General features: G+C 40.3%; 1 protein-coding gene across 7 annotated transcripts in view; it reads left to right on the forward strand.

The window, feature by feature from the left end:
* TSPAN4 (tetraspanin 4) overlaps positions 1 to 26,758 on the forward strand; it is a gene marked incomplete at its 5' end in the record, with an annotated part of 410,665 nt that overhangs the window by 320,740 nt on the left and 63,167 nt on the right. For all 7 annotated transcript variants that reach the window (XM_083864515.1, XM_083864516.1, XM_083864517.1 and 4 more), the window contains one exon: positions 25,603 to 25,794. In XM_083864515.1, coding sequence (XP_083720641.1) covers positions 25,603 to 25,794 — 192 coding nt within the window. The remainder of the gene's footprint in view (positions 1 to 25,602; positions 25,795 to 26,758) is intronic.

Consider the following 26,758-nt stretch of genomic DNA (forward strand, 5'->3'; position numbering starts at 1 on the left):
GAGGCATCTGAACACTAATAATGATGATTTTTCTTTTTTATAGTGTTGGTTATTTCCCATTTCAAAAGAGCTTTGTAAGGAGCAAGCTTTTATCCTCCATGGTGGGAGAGTATTTTCATTCTCAATTTGCATATGGAGAGACTGACATGAAGAGAAGAACAGTCCAGGATTTTCAGAAGTGTCTTGTATTCAGAGGCAGACATTACCCAAGATTTTCAGAGGTGCTGATCATATGAGGCATCTCTGGACATCAGCTAAAGTGCTTGTTATTCATGAAACTGGAAAGCATTAATACTGCACAAAACTTGAGGCTACTCTGGAAAACACTGGCCTAGGAGACTTCCCTGGGCTAAAGGGCTCAAAAGGAATCCTGGACATAGCTATGATTAGTACTTCTCAGCTCCTGTACCAAGATTGTTCTTTATACTTTTTATTCTTTAGACAGTGACTGTGTTTGCCTTGGCCCCTGTCTTCCCTGTCTTTGTCAGAATCCTTTATGTGATGCAGTTGTGTATTTGAGTCTTGCATTTTGGAGTTGTTCTGACTACCCTTAACCATGAGCACCACAAACAGATGTTTTATTTGAGCTTCTCACTGGACACTTGGGTGTGGAAGAGAGGAGAAACCCCAGCACTCTGAGAGAGTTTTTACCCATGTCTGGATTCCTGAATTTCTGAATGTCTGAATTTCAACTCACAGCTCTTCTCAATGTTAAAAGTGTTGATTATTTAACATAATGATTGAAGAACACTGATCAAATTGGGAGCTCTCTTGCCAATGAATTGGCAAAGTTTTGATTCTGACTCTGCAGTGTCTTCAGTGTACACCTGACATGGCACTGTGTCATTACTGTAATTTCAAGCAGTGTTCATTGAATTGTTTTATTTTGCATTTATTGGTGTGGGTATGCATGAAAAATGAAGCCACCCTTCTTAACTGTAAGCAGAAAAAAAAGTATTGTGCTTTAATTGTTTTCATTTTTGGCAGAGCGACTTTCTAATGCAATTATGCTTGTGCCTAAGGGCATGTGGGATTGGAATATCAGGTATCCACCTTTCTGCACTCTTTCAGACATCCTGTACTTAAATTATGTGAACCCTTTGGGAAACCACAGCATTTTATAAGTGTTAGCTAGCAAAAATCATTACTGTTGCAATCATACTTCTCTTCAGAACCATTTTGTAGGTAACGTTTCTTTTTATTAATCTAAGAGCTTTGAATATGGACTTTAGAGTTCTTTTTAAGTAACTTGTTATGATTATGTTCTTCTGTGTATGGGGACAAGAGACAGCTGGGGAAAATATGAATCGCCTACTCTGGCCAAGCATGAAAAGAGAAAAAGGGAAAAAAAATAAGTCTATTGGGAAAAATAAGTCTATTAGTTGAAGTGCAAGCTCTGGTAATCCCTTTTCAGACAAGGCTTTTATTATAACAAGGTTAATTTTCCACAAATAATCTTCTTTGTTTGCTATGGCTTTTTGTGTTTTCTGCTTAAGGTTTTCAACACTTTTTGGAAGATGAGATGTGTCTGATGTTTTTGTAAAGATGCCTAGACAGGAGCTTCTTATTGCAGGGAAGAAATTAAGACTGATATCATGCCACTTATGTCAGTTTGGCTAAGATTTTTTTTTTTATTATTTTCTCATTTTTTTTAATGATTAAAGAAAAGGAATTTTTTCCATTCTTATCATGGCTTGTCTCTATTTCTCAGATGATCTAAAGTATTACAAACTGTTTAGAAGTGCATGCACAAAGTTGTTTACAATCAGTTAAGCATAACAGCTTTGAGCCAGATTAATATGAATTTACTCTATAGATGCACAGTAGTAACTTGTAAACAGGGGCAATACAAAATGGTTTGATTGATGCTCTGGCTTCTCTATAACGTCAGCTAAGTTGAGGGATGCAGATGTTTTGCCATTCAAAGACTAGATGTGAAATCTGGTTTAAACCATGGTGCTTCCACCTCCTTTTATGTTGCGATTGGTGCAAGGCAAGTGAATGCATATCCAAATTTTCCAGTATGTGTCTGTGTGTTATCTCCATGTATATCTGTAGCTGTAGAGATCCCTCCTTCCTTAACCAAACAGAAATGTGGACACTGATTCATTTTGTGGGACTGTCTAACAAGTTATTTCTTCATTGTTTCTTAACAACTTTCAAAGATCTCAGTTCCTCTGTTTTAAATGTAAAACACTCTTACTCTGTGTATGTTTAGTGTATGCTCATGGTTACTAAAAGGTATCTATTTTTTCATAAGCCAGGCTTGATGGTTCAGTGTCAAAATTCATTTGTTTCTTGAGCAGAAATCTTCCCTTCTGGTGCTGGTCCAAATGGGGGTTTTATGGCTGGATCTTTGCTTATACACAGAGGTGTTCTTGTGATTGCTGAAATTACACTTGATTATTTACAGAAGGATAATAATATGCACTGTGTATAACCTCCTCCCTTGGCTTTTATTTGAATACTGGAAGGAGAGAAATGATCTGCCTAAAGAGGTTTCCTTTGTGTTTCCCTTCTCATCCTCTTTCTCTTTCAGAGGAGAAAAAAAAACCATAAAAAGCCCAACTGCTGTGTTCTCTAGCTAAAACCTATTCAAACAAAAGAAGTCTTAAATCCATATTAATCACCGCCACCTTTAATTTTTCAATCACTGCTTGATTAAATTGCTGCCTAGATTTGTCCTTTCACTGATAAGGCCTGGTGAGTGCTCTGCAGTGAACTCAAATAGAGAAGTAATAAAGTGCTTTCTGTCACAGGCACTCCCCAAAGTGCCAGACACAACACAAGTTATTAAAAAAATATCAAAGAGTGAGCTCCTATAAACTGTGCATAGAGGAAAAATATGATTGTCCAGGGAAGGGGAAGAAGATTTTAATTTTGCATCTGCAATTGTGAAGGCAAATACATCTGTATAGAGGATATTTCAAAGTCAAAAAGAAATGTGCAAACTTGAATGGCTAGGCCTGTGTCAAGACACAGGTTTGTCATGGTTTTACCACTGTCAGAATGCAAATACCTGGGTTTTTTCCCCTTTCAGTACAAATTTCAGCACAGAGCATGTCTATCAGTTAGTAAACTCAGGCTGATCCACAGCCACGGAGTCACAGAATGGGTCAGGTTGGAAGGGACCTCAGTGGGTTCTCTGACCCAACCTCCCTGCTCAGGCAGGGCCATCCCAGGGCACAGGGCACAGGATTGTGTCCAGACACATCCTGAATGTCTCCAGTGAGGGACACTCCACACCCTCTCTGGGCAATCTGTTCCAGTGCTCATTCACCCACACAGTGAAGTGATTCTTCCTTATCTTTACCTTTAAATCTTCCCTCTGAGAATGCAGATATTCCAGCTCTGACTCCAGTGAAGGCGAGCAGGGTTCTCTGCACAACCCTTTTCCAATGCTCCGCAACCGTTACAAAAATGGCTTATGTTGCTCTAGGATGCAACAGGAGCCCTGTGGGTCCTGAGACACCTTCCCACTAGTGAGCAGTCAAGGGGCCATTCCCATCCTGGGCAGTGTTTGGTGTGCAGTGCTGGAACAGAGGTTACTGTGTAGCCTGACATGAGCCAGCAGGTCTTCTGTGGTGACTGCCCTCTCTGTGGAAGTGAGCTGTAAAGTTGGCTTTGGTGCCATATTCTGATACAAGTGGACTTTGTCCATTACAGCACAACTGCCAATCAAAGCAGGTTAAGTCAGTGTTGGTGTATCCTGGTGTCTCAACACTCGGAATAGTTAGAATTAGGGCATTTTACAAAGCCCTGTCCTTCATCTGAGTGTGTTAGCTGCCAGCACAAACACTGATTATCCGGTAAATACAGAATAAAGTGGACAAAATGAAGCAAATAGCTGGGGCTAAGAGTGCACATTTGGCTTCCCGGCTCTAGTTAGGAGAAGTGACATCCAGATGAAATGGGTTATTTTCTTTAAAATAAAATTGTCAGGCTTTTGCACATGAGCATCCACTTGGCTTTATCTCTTGTCTTTGACTAATCTTCAAACCTTGGTGTTGCTAAGGGCATATATTGGACAACCTTGTTCTTCTTGTTATGATGTTTCACAGGATGTGTTGCTGTGTTCTGACACAAATCCTTTTTTTTCCCTGCTGTGGCCACAACCCTGAGTCAATAGAGACTCAACATATGCTCAATCATTGTAAGTCAATTTTAAACCAATTCAAGAATGTCCATACTAGGATTTATGTGGACAACAATATAGTGAAAAAAATCAATGTTTGGCATCATCTGTGTCAGTTAAACTAGCTTGCTTCCCATTCAGCTTCCAGCCAGTTGATAGCTGGCAAACTCCTGCTACATAATGTTATCTTGGGTTTACATAATCTTCATTGGTAAAAGGATTTTAGAGGTTGATTTTCCTCCCTTAAGTTTATATTGTTCAGATCTTTACCCAGGTCAGAGTGTGCTGGAGACAGCCTGTTTCATGCTGAGAAAGCCTCTAGCTACAGCTTTTTGAAAGCACAAGAGGTTCGTAGACAAGGTACCAGAGTAGGATTCCAGGGAGCCAGTTGCTCATTTCTTCCATTTCTACTTTATCTTTCTATGTTTTCCCTCCCCCAAAGAGCTACAATAATACAAATGTCACATGTGGTGTATGTGCTTTTTTCATTCATTTGTGGTTGTGAAGTTTTTTAAGAGTCGGTGATTACAGAGGTGATTGTAACTCATGAACATAACAAAGGTAATGAAACTACTGGTGATTGTACTCATGAAGTGTTCAGAGTGGTGCTGGCTTGTTGGTGATATTCTGCAACCTCTAGCTAAAATTATTGATATGCTATGATGTAAACGTGGGGCTATTGTTACAGTGGTGAGGCTGGTCTAAAGAAACCTGTCACCACACAAAGTATCATCTAATTGTTTAGCAAGTGCCTTTGAAACATCAGAGCTAAATATGGATTCCTGCTGGTTAATAAGGATGGGATTTCTGTGAAAGATACATTTCTTCCCTTAGTTTTCTTGTACTGTTAAAGGAATTTTGCTACTGTGCTGGTTTTGATGCAGTGCTGACCGTGATTGCAGAGGCAGCATTGTCTCCATAAGAGTTGTAGACTTGAAATAGGGTCACAACATTAAAATTCATATTTCTTTTGCTAACCTGTAGAAAGATAGAGGAGTGAGGTGTATTTCTGTTCTGTGGTATGGTTACATATTCATTGGTTGCCCTATATAAGGCTTCATGGCCTGAAGTTACTGCCAGTGTCTGTAGTGCAGAGACAGGGAGCTGGGCTTGGTGATTGCTGTGCTCTCTTACTCTGTGGCCATGTATGTACCCTGTGCATCAATGAACAAGCACATCTCACACAGCTCTGCAGTAAAATGCAATCATCCCACAATGAGCAATAACAATTCAAAAAAGTTCCATAAACATTCTGTTTAAACAACAACAACCCCAAAAACCCAAACAAACAAACAAAACCCAAACAAACAAAACCACAAGACAATAGTGGTATTTCATTTTCACAGAATTACTTGGAGAGCTTTTTGTGGCCTGTACTAGAAATTTATTGGAGCAATGGGTTGGAGGCTTTCCTTCCCTGCTGTCTTTTCCCTTTAGCATCCAAATAAGTTTGGACTTCCTTCTCTGATATGATGCTGTTGTTTGCAAATCTGTCTTAGCTGTTGGTGCTCTGAAACCCTTACTGAGACATCTTGTGCTATTAGCTGATTGTTTGAGAAAAGGATCCAGGGTTGAACCCTTCCAAAAGGCAGTAGGTTGGATGTAGAAAACATCAGCAGGATACCTCTGTGCTTACCAGTATTTCTAGAAAGCACAGTCTCTCAGTTTTGGATTTCTGCATGTCTCTGAGTGAATACTACCAGAAAAAGCTGATGAGGGAAATTCTTTCTAATCCTGCAGTGTGCTCTATCCCTTTACTTGTCTAGTTATTATTGTATTGTGCCAACTGTTGGATGCCACATGTTCATCATTCCTTTGTCCCATCAAGTGCCACAATCACTTTAGTCCATACACTAGAATAACACAACCACAGCCATAATTTCCTGAAGATGTAACATCTTGGGATACTGAAATCATTAGGCAGGCATGGGGTTAACCTTTGCATCCACTGTAATTTTGTCAGCTAGTGGAAATTATTAAAGGACCTGAAACATGAACTTCAGAATAGACAATAACTGTAGACAGGTAACCTCCTGGGCTTACCTCAAGTAATTAAGTCTTATAACTGAATGGCAGATGCCTACTTTATTAGTGAGTCATTAGTTTAGCAGGGAGATGGTGTTACAACACATACGATTGCTTTGCTGCACGAGCTGAGTAACTTCTAATTTAGACAGATGAATAATTAATAGAAAAGGAGCTTTAATAGAAGTAAGGTCATCTGTTTTCAATTATAAAAGCTGGAGTTACTGCATAGATTGAGAAGGGCACAGCACACAGGAAGTGTTGATCCTTCAGGCTTAGATTGATTTGCCTCTCCAGATGAAGCCATTAGAAGTAGAGAAACTTGAAGAGCAAGAAAAGAGGGATGTGAGGATTTTCATCATGAGCACCCTCACCCATCAAATGACAAAAGAGCAAGTTGGGTGAGCATGACCAGACTGTTGGTAGAACATCTCTGCTGTGATCTGTTGATTCATGCATCTGTCTGCAGGTGGCCTTCTGGGTGGAGCAAGGGCGTCTGGAGAAGTGTTTTGTCAAAATATACCATTGACCAGATACTGGTGACTCTGAGTTCCAAAAAATTACTATTTCAGGGATATTAGTCCCTTACATCATGTGTGATTGCTATGAAGGGCAGGAGTTTAATCTTTTGCATTTGGTTGACAGCCTTTTGATTGATAGCAGATGTTGTTAGGAGAACATATGCTGTCAGCTTCGATTGTCTTCCTTTGTAATTTTGACAGACAATGTTCCCTAAATGTATGATATGGAGGATCACTTGGTGAAGACTGTCACATACTGGGACAAAGGGATTTTAAGAAGTACAGCAACAAGTAAACATTCATCTTTGGCAGATCATCGTAACAAATCCTTTGAGAAGAGATATAAAAGGTGTAATCAGAGTTTTAAGGATTGCTGTTGTCCAGAATGAGGAATTTGATTTTAACTAAGTCAATTAAATATAATGCAAAGGTTTGGATTCTTGATTATTTTGCCTTACTACTTCTCCCCCCGCCTTTTTTCTTTTTCCTTTTTTTTTTTTTTTAATGCTCTCCCGGCAGAGTATGGGGAGCTGAGTGATGCTGGAAGGAAGATGAAGGTGGGATGACAGAATCAGACAGGATGCAGAGCAGCCAAGAGGTGGCAATTGTATTTCAGATGGTAGGGAAACAGCCAAGAAGATGAGACAGGGAAAGCTCATTTGTACAACTGGGAACTGCTGACTTAGATGGATAAGGTAAAAGATACAGGCCTGGAACAGAAACTTTTAGTGAAGAGAAGCTTACAAACATCAGTGCCAGACCTAAATTTGATGAGTCTGTGGAGATGCATGATTTATGCCTGTGAAACATCTTGCCAGTTAGGTATATCTTTTTTCTTTTCCTCATATGTGCACACATGAAGATCAGGTTCTTGTTTTATGGGTTTTCTCTTGCTTGTTGTCCCCTATCTGCTGGATTTTTTTTTTGTATGTTAAATATTGAAGGATATCAATTATTTTAGGGTTTTTTTGTTTCCATAGTTTATCATCAGAGTTTTTTGAGAGCATGGCATTTACTGAATGGCAGAGAACTTTTCCAAGTCTGTGAAAGAACCTTTGACTCACTCAGCTTTAGATCTTTCTTCATGTAAAGCCTCAGTCTTTGGAGTTCACAGGTCAGTGACACTGTTGTCTGTCCTTGGAGACACTAGGTGGCAAAATTTGGGCGTGCAGAGAAAAGCTGCACATCAGCTCTAATTTTGGGTGAGTTATCTTCCTGTTCTATTTTCATGCAATAGTCTGTGTGCTGACAGTTTTGTCAGGGTTTTTTCATTATTTTTTAAATGCCATTGTTGTGGCAACAAAAAGAAGAACCCTTGTGCCCTCCCTTACTGAATTGTTCTTTTTCCAGAAGGAAAATTAAATAAGAAGTAGAATCAACAACAATGGAGAACCAAGATAGGAATAAAACCACATGATTATTTACCTCTTTTTTCTCTTCCTCAACTAAAAGAGGAGGTGGACCAACACTGAACAGACTCTGCCCTGCTGTGGGAAAGCACAGCAGCCTTCATGGGCCTGCACTTTTATAGCAAGCAGTAAATAGTCATGAAGCACTTGAACACAGTATATTTATGTGCAGGTAGGTTCTGTATTCAAAAGACAAGAATTTGTGTGGTGGTGGGAGTATTTGTTATAAAATCTTTGGAGGAGCTTGTCTCAGTTCAGTTATCTGAACCTATTTCTACATCTGAAAAACAACCCTACCAGCTGAAAATGTTTGCAGTGACAGGAGGAAGAAAGAAAGGATTCTAAAAGTTTTCTTCAGAACTAAGAAATCTGTCTCCAGTGTCACCCTTTTATTTTTTAAAATACTACTTTTATTTGAAAATACTACATAGTGTTGCTAGGACCATAAAGCATTGCTGAGGGTAAATGGCTGGGAACCTGAGGCAGAACTCTCAGATCAGAGGAGGTTTGGGAATAGCTCATGGCCAAAAAGAGGGCAGGGAGTATGGCCCTGAGTAAGAAAGACACATAATTCTGCACAAAATGTTTTGGTTTTTTACTTAGAATCTATCTTTAAAAACTGTATGTTTAATCTCAGTTATAATTTTTTTCAGTCAGAATTTCTGTAAGCATGTCACTGTTGGCATGCCAGTCAAAAGTAAGGCCTAGGCTACAAGGTTTTGCCACATGCTACAAAAAAGACCTAAAAGAGTAATGTGAGCTTTTTCTCCCTTCCTCTCCTTCTGATTCAGTAATTCAACCAGAGGCACAGTTGGTGAAAAGCACCAAAAAGATTCATTCCTCTACTTTTTCTCCCTTGCTGGCTCAGATATGCTATTTGTATGTGTGTCAGTTTTTCACACCTGCTTTGAAACAGCAAGGGAAGATAACATGAGGAGAGAGAGAGGACTGCCTTATTCTTTCCTTCTGTACCAATGCTCAGGCTAATGCATGAAGGATTCTTTCAAAAGACAAAACTCATATCAATTGCCAACCATGCTGTGACTTTTACACTCAGCATTATAAATTGGTCCTCTGTTTTGGATTGATACTCTTCACCAACTAACTCGGAAAGTGGAATTTAAAAACAAAAAGAAGGGATTCAATTATTTTAGCTTCATTACACTTCATGTTGCTGCTGCTCCTCCCCATGGAGAGACTCTCTGGCTGTTTCAGACTCTTCTCATTTACAGAATGCCATTGTATGAGTTGACCAAATTTTCCAAACCATTGATCTTGCTGCAAATGCTCTGCTGACTTGTTTCTGGCTTATGTGCAGAAAGTTCATGAGCTGGGTGGAATTTTAATTGAAGACAATTGAGGGGTCTGTATTTTGCTTTTCTGCATTACTAGATATTATATCCCCTACATGCTGGGTGAAAACAGAACTTAAACCATATAGGAGAGGGTCTCCTAGTTTGCATAGCTGCTTGAAGTCAGTGCTGTTTGTAGGAGCTGGGTTTGGCTGTGTCCTGTGATTCATGCCTGTAGGCAATTGAAATACTTTAAATGACATCAAAGGTTTGGAGGTCATGGAATACCCTGTTAGGGGTATGTGTTATACACCAGGCACACGTGTGAATGGGTATGTATGAGGGCACACAGCTTTTTCTTTTTGTTCTTTTTTTTCTTTTGCTTCTTGTAGCAGTTCTTTTCCCTTTCTCTTAGCTCTTATTGTATCACAAGTGTCTTTATCTGATGTTTTCTGCAGCCTGGATAGACTTAAACTAGTTTATTTCTTTCTCTCTCATCTGCTCTGCCTGGATGCAGGTTTATCCCATTATTTCACAGACAGCAGAGGCTATCAGTAGTGAATTAGGATTGAATAAACTTTCCTGTGCATGTTCAAATCCTATCACATACTCATTACAGAGCAGCTGCACATCTGAGCAAGGGAATTTCATTGACCATAGTCTACCTAGTGAGCTCTAAACTTTGTGTTCTGTATCTATATTAATCCTGCCACACTGGCAGCTTTTCTAAGTGATAAACAGTGTGTGAATGTAAAAAGTCTTTCACAAACTCCTCATCTGCCATTGCCACAGAAGACACCATGGGGTCAGAGGCATGAGCAGTATGTGTGTACAATTTAGCTCTGAATAGCATCCTTGTAAAAAATGCTCTGATATCAGAAAGGTGGATGGCAGGTCTTGCTACGGGGTATTATATGTAATGTAAAGTGGCTCTTCCTTCTCACTCTGCCCATCTGCCATCACATAGAAATTGTGTCCTCAGAGCTAAACATGTTGAAGTGTCTCAGATGGGCCAGATGAGGCTGGAACTGCTGCAAACCCCTCCATCTCTTGCTTGGCTTATATATTTTCTCCCAGTTTATGCTAGAAGGATTTTGACTGGCTTTACATCAATCTGCTGTGGGACAAGTGGTGGTAAGCCATTGTGGTCCCCAAGTGTCAGCCTTCCTATAGCCAGTGCCATCAGGAACAGACTGCAGTGAGCATTTGTGGAGGAACAGTTTAATGGTTGGGGCTGGATATTGCACAGGATGCAGCAAAACAGTCTTTTAATGTCCCAGGGCATAATAACCCTAAGGTCTGAGGGCAGGCAATGAGTGCTCTTTGGTCAGCACTCCAGCTGTAGAGCTGGCACAGCCTCCCACTTCCCTGTGGCCATTGCTCTGTAAAAGGCAATGCCTTGGGTTTACAGAAGGGTTTGGCTTCTGTTTAACCCTACATCCAAGTTCTTCAGCTGTAGCTTCTGTGCAGAGCTGTTGAATATGTCCATATATTGAGAGGCACCTGGAGAAGTGCTGATCTCTCTTTTCCTGCTAGAACCTTTGAGGGTCCATTTTACAAAGGAGGGCATTTGGAGGGTGATGTAAAGAGAGGGGAACCCCTCCCCATTGGCAATGCTGAGCATTCCTCCTTTTCATACAAATATTGCCACTATTTAATTCTGCAGTTCAAGATGGCAACAGCAATAAAGACAACAAGCAGATGCTTTGCAGAGAGAAATTATTTCTCTGCCATTGGTTTTCTTGCCCTGTAGCAAAGTTTTATTATGAATAGATTGTGTCTGCAATAAACCTGGCTCTCTGGGAGCTGCTCTCGGGTAGGAGACATGAAAGTTTCCCTATTATCCTCTTGTCCCCTTTGTCAGAGTTATTTTCCCATTTTTAGCTGGCTTTAAGGTAAGGATATGCATGTTTTGTCAATTCAACAGTAAGGGAAGCCAGAAGTTTTACTTGTCAAAAGTCCTTTAAGGGGAACGTCCCAAAGTGTGTTCAGTATGCTAAGCATCATGTGCTGGTGTGCCATCAGCAGCACTGGAGTTTTGGGGGTGTTTTAGCTGCTTGTAGCAGCTGGCGTGTTTTGATTGAAAGAGAAATAACCTGACTTTCAGTCTGTTTATAGTAATACAAAGCAGTAGGATTCCTGCCTGAATTGGGGTTGTTCTTCTTCAGTCTGAAAAGTGTTATATTGCCTGAAAGGCTGTGCTGAAATTTTGTATGAAATGAAAGCATGACAGACTCAGGCCTGTCTCAATTGAGCCCATCTTTCACTGGCAGCAGTGGCTGGGAAGGCATTTCTGCAGAAGAGGATCTCACTGTGCAGCAAACTGTTTCCTCTTCCCTCTAAAATCTCTTCTTCTCTTGTCTCTTCTAATGTGTGTTTGTGTAAGCATATAAAACATGCATAATTGTACAAAGCTGTTGGGGAAGATATACTGTGCTTTCCTTGGGCTTGGCAGGGCAGGAAGATGTTTTACTCAGCCCAAGGAGAGCTGACCTTGACGCAGCATTGAGCTCAACAAGAAGAGTGTCATCCTTGGAGCACAACTCCTTGGAGGTCCTGACAAGTATTGATTTAAGTATTTCAAAAACTTGCTCTAGTTGCTTGCACCAGACGTAGCTATTAAAGGTTATAACTGAGGATAATTATTCTTTATAAGAACTAGTTTTTATTAGAGAGGACTAATACAGAGCTCTGATAGTGTCATGAATGTCTTGGTGGTGCTTTAGCACTTCCTCATAATCATTCACACTAATGCTGTCTAACTGAGCAAATCCCATGGCCATTTTATCCAGATAAAATGGAGGAAAATAGATGAGCTTTTCACTATCCCTGGAAGGCTGACAACAAATCTCTCCTTCATTAGACCAAAAAGGAAGCAATTACCCAGACAGCAGCTTGCCAATAGCAACTTTTTCCCTTAAAATAAAGGGGTACAATGACATCATATTTTCATCAGCTCTTCCTGTGCTGCTGTAGTGAAGGGAAGGCAGATGCTGGGTCTGAGAATGTTGCCTTTTCCTCCAGAGCTTTCCTTTAGGGAAGTGTTTCCAATCCCCAGTGTTCTCCCTGTGATTACAACCCTCTCTGGCTGTGCAATACCAACCCTTGGCTTCACTACCACAAACCTCTTGGTCTCCCCCTTGCCCCACCAATTCTTACCTTCTCCATAGGCAAGTCAGATTGAGCAGAGAGCAAGGTTGGTTCACTGAACACAGAAAGTCTTCATATTAGGCATAAATGCAGAATTTCTGCAGAATAACAAAAATTGCTGAGATAGCATATGTCAGGATGAAGGTCAGGGATGGAGAGGGAATATTCATGCAGATCACTGAGTCTAGAGGGTGGCATAATGAAGTATTATAGACTGCTTACTCAAAGGATTTTTCTTCATGTTTTTCCACTTGTTTGTTTGTTTGGTGTTTTGTTTGGTTGTGTTTTTGTTTTTTGGGGTTTTTTTTTTTTATTTATTTTTTGTTTGGTTGGTTGTGGGTGTTTTTTTTTTTTTCTTGGTTTTTTTGTTTTTTTGTTTTTTTTTTTTTTTTGTTTTTGGTTTGGTTTGGTTTGGTTTGGTTTGGTTTGGTTTTTTTTTAGTGTTTTTTTGGTTTTGTTTTGTTTGGGGTTTTTATATTTTTTCTTTCCACTTTTGTTAGAGGACTCTCCTTCATCCTGCTATCCTTTCCTCCCTTTTCCCCTGTGTATTTTTGATGCCTGCCTCTTCTGAGAGAGCATCTTCTTACTGGCCAGTCACACCCTTTGAGGGATGAGGGAAAGAGAGGAAGTGGACTGAAAACTGGATGGTCTCTTCTTGTTTTTGCCCTGACAAACTTGTCCTGCTCTTACTTGCAAGGTACAGCTCACTCCATCTTTGTGAGAGTGAGAAGGGCCAGGAATAATATTGAAGTGAATGGTTCTTGGGGATTCACTTCATCGTCTGAAGATGAGAGCTCTCTGCCCCTTTGATTGTGTTTTGCCTGTGAAATTGTTAATGGAATGGCAATCAAGGTGGCTGAAATAATCTCGAGATGTTTTCTTCATACAGAACTGCTTATTTACAATTTGAAATTAGTAATTTAGCATTAAGTGGCTACAGGTCATTAATTGTGAGCAGGTTCTCTACAGCACAGCTGCAGACTCCAAGTGGCCTCATGATGAGTTACTGTATAAGACACTTCCCTTGATTGACAAACATGATTTTTAGCCTGAAATTCACTGAGAGATTTGATACTGAGAGTCCCACTGCTGCCTTCCATGTTCCTATCCAGAAAAGCTAATTTTGTAGTTAATGCAAGAATACAGTTTGCTCTCCAGAATATCTTCTTGTTTGGGTAAGGTTACGCTTCTAAATGTTTGCCTTTCTTTTCTATCCTGCTCCCATGCCTGTCTCTGGTTTTATTCTTCCACAAGACCTGTCCCACTCAGCACAGACATATTCAATCATCTCTGCCCTCAAGCTCATTTGTTCTCCTGCCTACTAAATTTGCATGAAATTCCTGTGTTTTGTTTTGGGGGACATCCTAGAATAAGTACGCGCCCTGGTGTCACAAGGCCATTCTCTACATTCCCTCCCTTTGCTGAAGGCAGGAACATTTATATTTCAAAGCTTTTTATTATTTCACTTGTGGAATTTGAATTGCAGTGCACCCTGTGGACATTTCAGCTTTGTCAGCTTGACTGTTATTAAACTGTAATCATTTATCATCATTGGCAATGATTTTATGTCTAGGGTTTTTTTTAAAGCAGGTACTGCAGAACATTTATTGGTAAACTGCTGTGAGCGTGCAAAAACTTACGGGATATAATTTATGAAGTCATATTTATGTAGTAGTGCTTTATGGTGGAAGGATGTGCTGAGGAAGTTTTGAGATGACCATTTATTTTTAGATGAGCCAGAAGACTTTGTTTCCATCCCATTTCGGGCCCTGGCACAGAATGATTGAGGATCTGCAGAAACCCAAAAGCTTTTCCCCATCTAATGGCAAGAAAGAGTGTGTAAATAAAACTGACATAAAAATGCAATAAACTACAACTGTTCCATGAATTTATAACCTGAAGGGGCAAAGTAATAAAAAAGCTGTAAATTCATGTCAGTCATGTGCCTTTGTTAAGAGCTACTAAGCAATAATACGCATAAGGGGCAGTGCAAGAATGAAAGTGTATGTGGATACTTTTCCATGAGCATTGGCTGGGACTTGCTAAACTGAGATAATTTGATTCTTCATGCTCTCTGTGTGTATTTGACCACACATAAGGGTTTAATATCTATGCAGTAGCATGTTTTTATAATAAGGAAAAAAAAAAGCAATTTGTACTTCTAATTAATAAGGATAGATGAGTTAATTTCCAGATTACCTCAGGGGAGATTGTAAAGATTCACAGTCCTACCTTTGGAAAGAGAATCATCTTTTCTGTCATGTAGGTAACAGGGTAAGGAGGGATTTTTTTGCTGTCCATGGTGTTCATTCTGGCTGCTGCTCAGAGTAGGTTTCCCAAAAAGTCATTTGGCCTGCAAACATATTCTAGAACAGGCTGGAGTGAACTTTGAAGATGCCTATTTCCTTCCAGTGACAAGTGAAAGAGAGTCTGAGCAGGCAAATTTGAGCTAGATACAGGTTTCTCTAACTCCAGGCATCTGGGCTGTCCCTGTGGTCAGGGAATTCTGATCAGTGCTGTTAATGGTGTCCAGGAGCTGTTCAACTGACCAAAAGCAGGCTTAGGCCATGGTGAGCCACCCTGATTTCTAGACACCACCAGCAGCATTGGCATCAAAAGTCAGGTGACCTGAATGTCATCCTAGATGTTTAAATGCTGGTGGTATAGACTGGAGATCAGAAGAAATATTTGCAGTCTTCCTGTGTTATATCCTGTAGCATTTGACAAAAGAAGATGAAGTTTAGGCCAGAAATCTGCAGTTCGGAAGTGTCAACAGTACTTATGTGACCAGAGGCATACTTGGAGGGAGCCCTCAGTGAACTCATTGTTTGTACAGTCCCAGAGGGAATGTTTGCACTCATTTATGTTGTAGTCTCATTTCCTCAGATCCATGAAATAGAAAAAACAAAATAAAACCTGCGAGCAGGGCAATCTGTGGTCTCTCCTGTCTGATTGTTGCAGCGAAGCTGCTGATCACAGATCTGTTTAATTCGTTTATTCCAAAGGCTCTGAAGTGCTTCCATAGCAGATATTCTGTTGGTGATAAGAAGGGACTGTAATGTTTCCTTTGGGGATAACTAGTGCAGAAAAAAAAAAGATTTTTTGAGGTGGCATTCATTACTGATGGCATACTGCCCATGCTTGCAAGTGGCTTGGGATACAAGTAATTGTGTATAAATAGCCTCAGATGTGCTATTGCATAGCAAAGCCTAATATAAATAAACAATCATTAAAAATTGCTAACATAAAACAAGGGAATAGTCTTTGCTTTCTCTTGTACTCCTACCCAATTAGAATAGCTTTCTTGACAAGGCATTTGAGCTATTGAAGTGAGAGCTGCTATTCCAGACATAACTCTGGTTTTGTTACAAGGGACTGCTTACATGGAATTTAGGCAGTTGAGATGGTAGTAAATACTTTGTTTGCTTGTACAAATATTATTAACAATCCATTAAAAAGAATCCATAAAAGATTCAGAATGTGTTTTGCTTAGCTTTCTGATGGAGCTCAGTGAAAGAAGATGAGCTTTGTGATGTGAGGCTATTAGGGTGTGATTATTGCTCACAAGCCTGTTATTGATCAGGGGATCAATATTGAACATGTCAGAAATCCTTCCTGTGACCATGTGAGCTGCTTATTGATGGGACTGTTTAAAAAAGACTTCTCATTATAAGCCAGCTGTGGTGTGTACAAGTTTGACCTTTTTCCCCCATCCCCTTGAAAAACCTCAGGAAATGAGGTACTGTGTCTGAGTCCTACTGCTTCCCAAAACCTTTCTGTCCCTGCTCACAATTGGCTCAATTCCTGAGCAGGGCTTGAGCTCCTCAAAAAGATTGGGCCAGTCAGAAATCCACCTGAGAGTCCTGTGCTTTTTAGAGAGGGACAATAGTGTGAAGGGGCTTCCTGTGATAACAGGGGATTGTCAGTACCTGGGCAGAAAGAGCTTCAGGCACAGTATCAATGGTGGGACTGAGTGCTGCGGGGCTGGTGTCCACACCGACCCTCACCTCCAGCCCTCTGCTGTCAGGGTGGGGTGGAGAGCAGTGTTTGATAGTGACCCTGTATGTATATACATCCTTCCTGGCAATGACACTGACTGCTGAGTACACTTCAGAAAGCTGAATTGGAGCAGGGGATGTGGCATAGCTGCATTGCCACCAGAGGAATTGGAGAAGACCTGTTGTGCAGACTGTGTTTGCAGAGGCCTCCATCAGGAAAATTAGCCATAATCATGATGGGATACATCAGCACAATTTGAGAGCTGAGAAAGGATGCTCAAAATCAGCTTTGGTATGTAAAAAGCCAGATGTGTTGGGAAATACTCAACACAAAATCCAGGACTGCCCTCAAATCCAGGACTGAGACCAGACACTTTTTTGTGGTCTGGCTCAACTTCCAGAACTTAGCTCCTGCCACTGGGCATTGCAGGAGATGCTTTGTTCAGGATATTTAATCAAATATTGGTTTATGGAGTGGAGACTTATTTTTTGAAAGCTTTTGTGAGAGAGGGCATCACCTTTAGCTGTTATCTAGTTGGTTTTTTTTTTTTTTTTTCCAGTATCAGCATGTTTTTTTAAATTCACAACTTATTTTGGATTTCAACTGTGATATCTATGTTCACTATGGATGTTTCTATAGCAACCACTTTTGTATTATCTACATACCTCTATGGATAGATTAAACATGCAATATGAAATTTGGGTTCATTTTATTTTTCTGCAGATTGTGCTTGTTACAACATGTTTTAAAAACTTTCAAGTAATACGAAATAGAATGACCATCTTTGTCATCTTTGTGTTTTGTAAGGAGCCTGTTTGTTTATCTTTTGTTTTTTATGGGACTCATATCATCATATTTCACTACTGTATACTCTAAACCCATCCAGTACCTTCAGGAGAGAGAAAAGCACTAAAGATACTGAATAATCTGGACGTTATCTAATACAGGAAATCTGTGCTAAACCCAAGAACTAAGCTGTGGCCTCTGGAGTCACTGTTTGAGGCTTATTAGTCTCAGTTTCAGCATCTCACCAAATGGTTCAGGTAAAATTCTCCAGCAGCAATCTCCTTTACAAAATCACAGGGTTTGTGTTGTATAACCCTCCAAACTTTACAATTATATTTGCTTCTATTGCTTTCAGTATTTAGTGCTAGGTATGTGACAACAGGTGACTACAATTGCATCTAGAGCTCCAGATCTGGTCTTTTCCCAGTTTATGCTACAAAGTAATTTTAAAAGTTAGTTTTTGCTCTAGGGATGGAACAGAAGGGAGACTCCTGGTCCCACCCACTTTTCTTCCACTCTTGCTTCTTTGTTAAATGATTGCCTCCATTTGATGGATTCTGATTCCAGACCTCATGCATGTATTCTTATTACACCTGTAACAATTTCATTACAGTAATCCCAGGTGGATTTAGAAATTACCTTTGAGGAGCAGATGAAAAAGCTTTAACACTTTGGGTTTGGCAGTAGTTAAAGCTAGAACCTGGAAAGAGTAGTGGTAGTGTATTCATCCCTTTTCCTTTTCTAACTCATGCATTTGCTGTGTTTCAATAAGTTGTCATTAACTCACTGCTTTCCTCATAATCTTTAATTTGAATTACCATTTAGGTAAATTGCCTCATTGGATGCTTGTGATACTGATAATCGCCACTTTTTAATATTCTTTTATGATGTTTAATCTTTTGTCAGCAATGCTGCCTTAATAGGTCATTCTCAACTGTTCTATTTCTGCAACTTTTTACATCCTTGGTGACAGAGCTTTGCAGCACAGGGCAATTCACTGCACTACAAAAGGACCTAATTAAGGTCAGTGGCAGTTAAGCACATTATTTTATTGCATTGCTGAATAAGGATGCAATTGAGCAGACCTTTAAGTGTTTCAATGAATTTTGAGCCCATGAAGAGAAACCATCACTTTTTAAGTTGGAGATATTAACTCATAAATGTTGCAGTTCTGTTCCTCTGTACCTGTAGTTGATAGCTAGCTATGATTTGAAGGAGCAAGTGTGTAGGAGAGTGCTGCTCATAAAACAGCAGGGATTACCTGAATGACTCTTTATTCACTTTTCCATTAGCGGGGTGTCAGCATGAGAGTCTGTCTTCTGACATCTTCAATCGTCCCCAAATTTACTTTAGTTGTATGAGACTGCAATTTAGTGGTGGAACTCAACCGAGAAGGAATAATGAATTTCTTGGGGCTTAAGTTCCTGAGGCTCAATCCGCACCAGGATAACAGAAAATGCAGCATTTTGAATGTTTTCATTATTGACAGTATGAAAAGGAATGTCATTCTTGTGATGTTTCTTTGCCTGTGTAGTTTACAAACAGGACTTCAGAGCTCCTTTTAAGCTTGATAAAATCACTTGGTATTTGTCAGGCTCATGCACTGGGTAGAATATCCTAAAACAAAACCTGTTTGTAGAGAGAAGGGTCAAAAGGGAAGGAAAACAACAACATGAGCTATTGATATCTGTTTCTTCTAACCTTTTACAAGACACAGTGGAGTTAGAGGGCAGTGAGGGCATGCATGTCATGCTGGCAGGCAGAACACAGGCTGGGATTGTAGCACTCAGCTACAATCAAGCAGTGTAACAGTTGCTTGCCTGTTGTGCAGAATATCAAGTTCAGGCTGATGGAAGATGGCATGGCACACCTACTTTGAAATTATATTGAGTGCTGCGCACTGTGTTGCACTACTGACAGGACACTGGGTTGTGAAGGAGAGGCAGGCAGGATATTAATTCAGGAGAAAATGTCCAGTGGGTCATTCAGGCTGGATCCTTGGCTGTTGTTGCTCTGGGTGGTCACCCAGCAGTTGTGCTGTTGACACCAGCTGGGGATGGAGGCTCTTGGAGGTCTTTGGCTGCTGCTTGTCTGCATAGTGGCCCATATTGCAACATGAGATTTTTGTATTCAGAACTAATTTTTAGAGAAAGTGAAAAGGATGTGAGATGGTAGGGCCAAACAACTAGTTTCATAGGGCTTTTAAATTTTTACTGCTTATATGTAAAGCTGAAGAGACTGGCATTTGAAATGCTTTGTGCTTTACTAGTTATGCACTTACCTTTCCTTTTCCCCTTCCTGGGAGAGAAGAGGCTGAATACAATCTGCATGCTGACCAGAAAAGAAATACAGCATCTGTAGGTCCAATGGATCTGAGGGAGATAAGGATTTTGAATTTGTTTCTAAATTAAATAAATTTGATGAATTTAAGATCTTTAAATTTTGCATTGAAATAAGCTATGTATTCATTGATACAAAACCAAGGATGTGATTATGTAGGTAAGGAAAAACGGGAATTTAACTCCTTTATTGGTGTCTATATCTATAACTCTGCCTCTGAAGGTAGGCTGATTCCAAGTCAAACAAGCAAGCAAAAAAAAAAAAAAAAAATATATATATATATATATATATATATATATATATATATATCAAGCTTCAAGTGAGCATTTAAACTAGTGGGGGAAGAGAGTGAAGTAAGGAGAACAAACAAATGCCCATAATGTTGGAAAGGTTTTATCTAGCTGAGTACCCTATTTTTGGTCATGCTTGCTCAGGGATGCTTAGAGGGAATATAAGAAAAAGGAAGGGACAAGACAGGATATTTTAATCATCTCCTCCAATTAATAGTTTAAGGTCTTCCCCTGTAAGGGCTGCAAGTAAAATATCATTATAAGAAATGCTGTGATACCTTGCTCTCATTTGATTTGTGTAATCCCTTTTTGAACCTGCATATATTAAAACATCCACAAAACTCTGTGACAATGAATTCCAGAATTTAATTAAATGTTTTGTGGAAGAGTACTTGATTTTATTAGTTTTCAATCTGCAGACCAAATAACCTCTAGCTTTTTTAATCTTAAGAAAAATGAATAATGATCCTCTATTCACCTTTCCTGTCCCATATTAGTGTTTAGGGCATGCTATGTTCCACTCTCTTTGCTCCCAAGAATGCAGTTCTTACTAACTGGTCTTTTTTCAAGTGTTTTTTGATTTGTTTGGTTTTGGGTTTTTTCCCCCTAGTTTTTTTTAAATTCTTACTAAAATTCTTACAGCTCAGATCATGGCCATTTTGGATGGAGTTTGTGTATATCCTTTAGTTTTATACTGCAAAGTTCTAGAGCCTCAATACTCTTAAGGATAGAACCGTGCTTCTACCATCCCATATTTGTTAAATTTCAGACTTCTGGCTAGTTAAAGAAATGCAGCTTGTGTCACACTGAGGTGACACTCTCAGTTTACATCTCATGAGCTCTCATGCCAAGAGGTTGGTCCATGTGGGGGGACAGGACACCACCTGCAATTTCAGTCGTACTGCACTCTGGCAGTCGGTCATGGTGGTGTGGTGCAGATGGATGGCTCTGGGGGCCTCAGTGCTGTAATGGCCATCAACTGCCTGCTGGAAGGTGTTTCCCACAAGTGGCCAATGTGTTTGAAGGTGTTTTCCAGAAGTGGCCACTCTCTCCTGAACAGACAACAGCTGCACAGAGAGGTCACTCACAGGGGAGTGAGGAGTGCTGCAGCCCCTGCACTTACACCCTGCTGCTGCTCCTGCTTCTCCATAGAAGATTCTTGATTCATTTGATCCTGTCAATATGCATATGTATTCCATTTCCACCCCCTCTCTGTGTCTAGCTGAAAGCAGCAGTAATTTAAGTGTGCCTGATACTACAAGAACATTTGCAAGATAATGTTCACATCACTACTGTTGATACTTAGATACTGGGTTTTTTCATTGTATACTTTAACTCTGTACTTGGCGGGGGAAGCATATTTGTGCAAGTGGGATTGAGAGAGCCCTTCTAGTTTAAATATGTAGAGACTAGGGGAGAAAAGTCCTCAAAGGGTGTTAGTGTAACTGCAGAACAACTGGTCATATCTTCCACTTGGATTCTCTTATCAGTGTATTTCTTAACACACGAGGAATTTTTTTTTTTTTTTTTTTGGCTAAAAAGAGGAAGTGTGATGAGTAGATCTTCATCAGATACAATATGAGAAACCTCAATTAGATGCATTTTCCATGTAATAAAACCACTAAAAAACCCCACTTAAAGGCGCCAGCACCATTATAATGAACAATGAGTCAATTTCTCGTGCAGTATTTTAAGTGTGTAGCTGTAACTTCGGAATAATTTTCTCCACCAACAAGCATATATCCAGGGCTGTTTGGGATTACTTTGATTATCATACTGTAAGATCAATTCTAAATGTAGGCACTGAAGCCTGAATAATTTATTTTCTAGCCCATTAGAACAATTTGGAGGATCTAATTCCATCTCTTTTGCCAAGAGAGCAGGTGCACGTGTCTGTGTATCTCTTGGGGAAGAAGAGACAGATAATCTCTGCTTTTAGAGTAAGACACCTGCTGTACTGCTTGACTCTGCTCTATAAATGCTTATGAGCAATTTGTCTGGAGCAGAATATTCTGCTACTTCCAGAGCCAATTGCAAAGTCCAGGGCTTGCAAAGAAACCACTGCTTGTGTCCCTTTCCTCACAGTTTTGTGGCTGAGGTACAGATGCACTAAAGAGCCCATTCAAGATTTACACTGAGGTCTTGCCTGGAGCAAACACCTGACTCAAATATCCTATGTCTTAGTGGTGTCCCACTGTTTTGACCTTAGAGTAAAAGACTTTGCAAAAAAAATGCAACATTTATTAAAAACAAAAAACTAAAACAGAGATAACTGTGTTTTGTTTCAGGTTTTGCCATGAGCTGCCTTGCTCAAGAGAGTGGATTATCATGAAAAATTAGTCAAATAATGTGTTAAACATTTCATAAGGGAATTTTAAAAAATGCTGTTGTCAGTAGCCTGGCGTGTTTGAAAGGGACCTTTTTTTTTTTTAATTTAAAGTCAATTCTGCACTTACAGTTAATAGAGACTCTGATTTGTCTGCCAATAGATCAGGTTGAAGCTGTAGACTTCTCTCTAATTTTTTTGTCTTAATGATTTCTCTTTTAACCATGACAGCATCACTGTTTGTGAAGAAGCCCCCAAATTGTCAAAAGTAGCCCTATTAATGGTTTTGGTTTTGTTTAATTTCACATATCAGCAAACCCAGAAAACTGTCAAAACTTACAATTCCTTCACTATACTTCTGACACTCATTGACACAAAAAAAGGGCTGGGGGTTCGGGATCGGGGTAGGAAAAGAAAAAGTGGAGGAGAAGAACATTGTAAATAACTATTTAAAATTATCTATGCCTTAGATACCAAGAGGAGGAAGTAGAAACAGACATGCAGCATAGAACCAAGTACAACTGTTTTCTCTTGGCTCTGATCCAGAATAAGTAAATGTGATGCCTCTAATCCCTGGGTCTCAGACTGCAAAGTACATTAGGGTTCAGTTCAGAATGGGGGGCAAAGGGCATGCGGAGCAGGCTTTTTGAATGTTCTGGAATAGAAAACATTCAGCTATTGTTGTAAAGTCTTCTGTGGCTGTCTTGGTAGGTCTTGGTTCTTTAAACATCTCCTTAACTACATGCTTGAGTGTTAAAAGGCCACTGGATGGAGACTTGCAGGTATACTTTGCTTCTTGGGGGGAAAAAAGGGGGCTTTAAAGAGCAGTTTAATCTAGAGCTAAGGACAGCCTCTCTTTCCTGGGTGTGCCTGGTGTGACAGATTAATAAATTTATTTGGGAACCATGGGTACATATTCTGGTGTGGGAAAAGGAGCGGAGCTGAACTAAGGTGGAGCAGTCTTCGGTAATCTGTGCTGACTTTATGAAATCCCAGTTTGAGCCAGGTGGTTTAATGTTCAAAGGATTCTTTTGTGCTTTTCAAGTTTGGTCAATCAACCTAAGGAAGAGCTGTGCATTATCTCTTCAAAAATAGGAATATAATGAGCTGCTGGAGAGCAGAGTATCTCTGCATCAAGGGCAGTGTAGCAAGATACTCCTGCTGAACAAGTGACCTGAAATACTCATCCCTGATTTAAATGGCTACAGCCCCAGTTGTGGTATTTTGCATGAACTGTGTCCTGGTTTTCTGATGTTTCGTGCCACTGGTGAATTTCCAGTTTTTGCAAACAACAATGACTTTGGAGACAGAAGATTCTGAATTCAAACATCCAGGCAACAATGTCTTAAGCATTAAGCACTGTATATCATAAAGAATGTAGTGGATGATGGAGGAACAGGCAAGCAGGTCCTGTCTTTACAGCATCCTCAGTGAGACCCACACCCTGTAATACAAGTGATGGTTGTAGGTGTTGGTACCACTCAAAGCAGTGTAGCAGCATGGGGAGCATGAAAGGTGATGAAATAAGCTGCCTCTTACTGATGCTGTCGAGTTGCTTCAGAACAAAGAACTGAAGACAAGAGCTGAATGTATTGCAAGGTCATGGCTCTGCTGCTCTTGGGCATCTGCCTTCATTAGGCTTAATTGGGCTGTTTGAGCAGCTTCCCCATGTCTGCAGCTCTGGGGCTGATCTTGAGGCAAACATCCACCAAGCTGAAGAGGCAGAAGTGCACTTCTGCTCTTCATCCCATTCCTCAACCATTTTAGTGCTATTCCTGACTGTATTTCAGTGCTCTGACCAGTTTGGTTTTAGCTTAGGTCTTTGCGGCATCTCCTTCAATGCTGTTCTGTTCTATAGACCTTCAGAGTTTTATTCCCTCTTTAGGGAATTTGTTCCTAAATGGTTCCATTTTTTTAATTGGGCCATGATTATTGCTTTTCTTTATATTCCCCTCCCTTAGCCTAAAGAGTTTTCTGTGGGCTACCTTCTCTAAATATTCTTCCCCCTCCTCTCCCTTGGTTATTGTTTAATTCTTTTGGACAGTGTTAACGATTATACTCTGTAAGTGGGAATAGAGGGGAGATATTTCCAGTGTATATGGTCAGGACATGGACTGTCCCTCCATGGCACTTGTAAGAGGGTACTTGTGAAAGGTTGAGTACAGTGATAGGGGGTGCCTGGGATATGCAAAGACTCCTAAATGAGGCGATCTGACTCCCTGTGTCTTGGCGTTTGCTTTCTCTCAGTGGAGATGCGCAGGTTGGTGCAGCTGAGGTACACTGTGGTGAGGTGTAGTTTGGTTCCTTAGCTCTGAACAAACCAGACTGGTTTGCAGCTGGGGTGAGGAATGCTGCCTTAAAACCCAGCTGCCTTTATTGTCCGTTATTTGGGGAGGAATTCAGTGGCATTAAGAGACAATCTTAGTAATTAATATAAGGAATTGCTTTGGCTTTTGTGTTTTTCCCCTGTGTTTCATTTCAGAGGTTTAGCTTTGCCCCAGGATTAGCTCTATCTTTTTCTTTCCCTGGTTCATGAGTTGCCTTATGTTCATCCACTTTATGCAGATATTTAGTGGATATGCTCATGCATATGTCTGGCTTACTACTCTGTGAAGACAATTTCTTTCCAAGCCTTTAATTGATTTGGATAATAAAGCGCAATTATAAACTCAATAAAAATTTGTTATTTTAAAGGGAGAGCAGGAACGAAAAAAACCTAAGTGATGCTGTGCTGTGTGACTAGATAATAATGCAAAATCCTCTTTACCTTACACTCTAAATGCTCTCTTGCTTCCAGGAGAGGCTTCACCTAAGACAGGAACTAACTAAGAAGTATGAGGTGTCCTGCCAGGGGGACGCTCTGGCAAGATTTGTTTATGGCGTGTGTCAGGGATGAGAGACAGTCTATTGGGATGGGAAGAATGGGGAATTGACAATGCCTCAGCCATTCTGGGCAGTTCTCTAAGGTACCTAAATAGAGCAGGAATTTTTTCAATCCCTTCAAGAGCTGACCCTTTGGGAATTTATCCTTTATTCAGTGTCTGCTTTTTCACTAGAGAGCAAAAGACCTGGTATCTGAGATCATGTCTTGGATTTAGGAAATCTGTGACTTTTTGAGTGTTGCATCTTACTGATGACTTCTCTGTATTTTTTTTTTCTTTCTCCTTTGTTTTCAGTAGTATCCTATGATACTACTGAAAGTATCGTAGGGAGAGATCACTTATTAGGTGTGACTGTTGGTTTGCTCCACTGCCTTATTGACATGATTTCAGATCTGGGGTTGCTTGGATACAATAACTGAGTTTCTTTTTTTCTCTTTGTTTTCCCAGTTGGGAGGCTGTGGAATCCTTGGTGTAGGCATCTGGCTGGCTGTTACCCAAGGGAACTTTGCCACCCTCTCCTCTTCTTTCCCGTCCCTGTCAGCTGCCAACCTACTGATCGTCACAGGGACGTTTGTCATGATCATTGGCTTCGTGGGCTGCATAGGTGCCATCAAAGAAAACAAGTGCCTCCTGCTGAGTGTGAGTATTGAGCTGCTGCAGTGTTTGCTATCTTGTCATGCTGATGCTATTGCAATGCATGCTGCAGTGACCTGTATCTCAACAGAAGTTGCCCACTCGAAACAGGTGAAATGTGAGTTGTGTGTGAAACAGGCTTTGATAATTGCTCCAAGAACCTGCCAGGTCATTCCTGACCATGCTGTCCATTGAGGATGAGACCTGCAGGAAGGGAATTGTGAATTATTAGGGGTGGTGTAGGTTTCCTTGAACTCTTCAGAGAAGAGGAAGAATTTTGTGAAGATGTCTTTTGTAGTCTATCTTTAAATTCTTTTTCAGTCAGCTTTGATAACAATCCACTCCCTGGTGGGACTGATTATCTGAAGTCCTAGGCAGAAACATCAGTGCAGGCAGGAAACAGGTTGATTCTGAAGTGGTTGATTCTGGTTTAAAATGAAAATTAAGACCTTCAGGTTTGACAATGCTGGTTTTTACAACCATTAACTCGCCAAAAGCTAAGATGTCAGCAAGCAAAGATGCTAGCACAAGGAGACTGCTGTGAAATCAAAGATTAATAAGGCACCAGCTGTCCATGATTCTGCAGAAGCTTGAGCCACGTCCCTGGTGTATTTTATCAAAATGCAGTTTGATGCCAGTCAAAGGTGAAATTTAGGAGCAGTGAATTCTGTAGTTGGTGTTAGTGTGTATTTTGCATCCTGTTCAGCTGAGGACCAGGAAGTGAGCTGAGCTTGCTGCTCAAGTCTAGGACTTCACCATGGGGTCTGGCAAACCTCAGAGTGAAGAGGAGCTGTGGTTCAGCTGGTCATCTGGTGATGCCTCTGTAAAAGGCTGTTCCTTTCTGTGCTTCACATATTAATTTTTTTCCCTGGGAACTACAGGATGAGTGAAGGCACACAAGCCCCCAAATCGCTTAAGTGACTGAGTCCAAGCCTCAATAGAGGACTCTTTCCAGGCCCTTGCATTAATC

Source organism: Zosterops lateralis, assembly GCF_965231275.1.
Source record: "Zosterops lateralis genome assembly, chromosome: 6".
Taxonomy (NCBI): Eukaryota; Metazoa; Chordata; class Aves; order Passeriformes; family Zosteropidae; genus Zosterops; species Zosterops lateralis.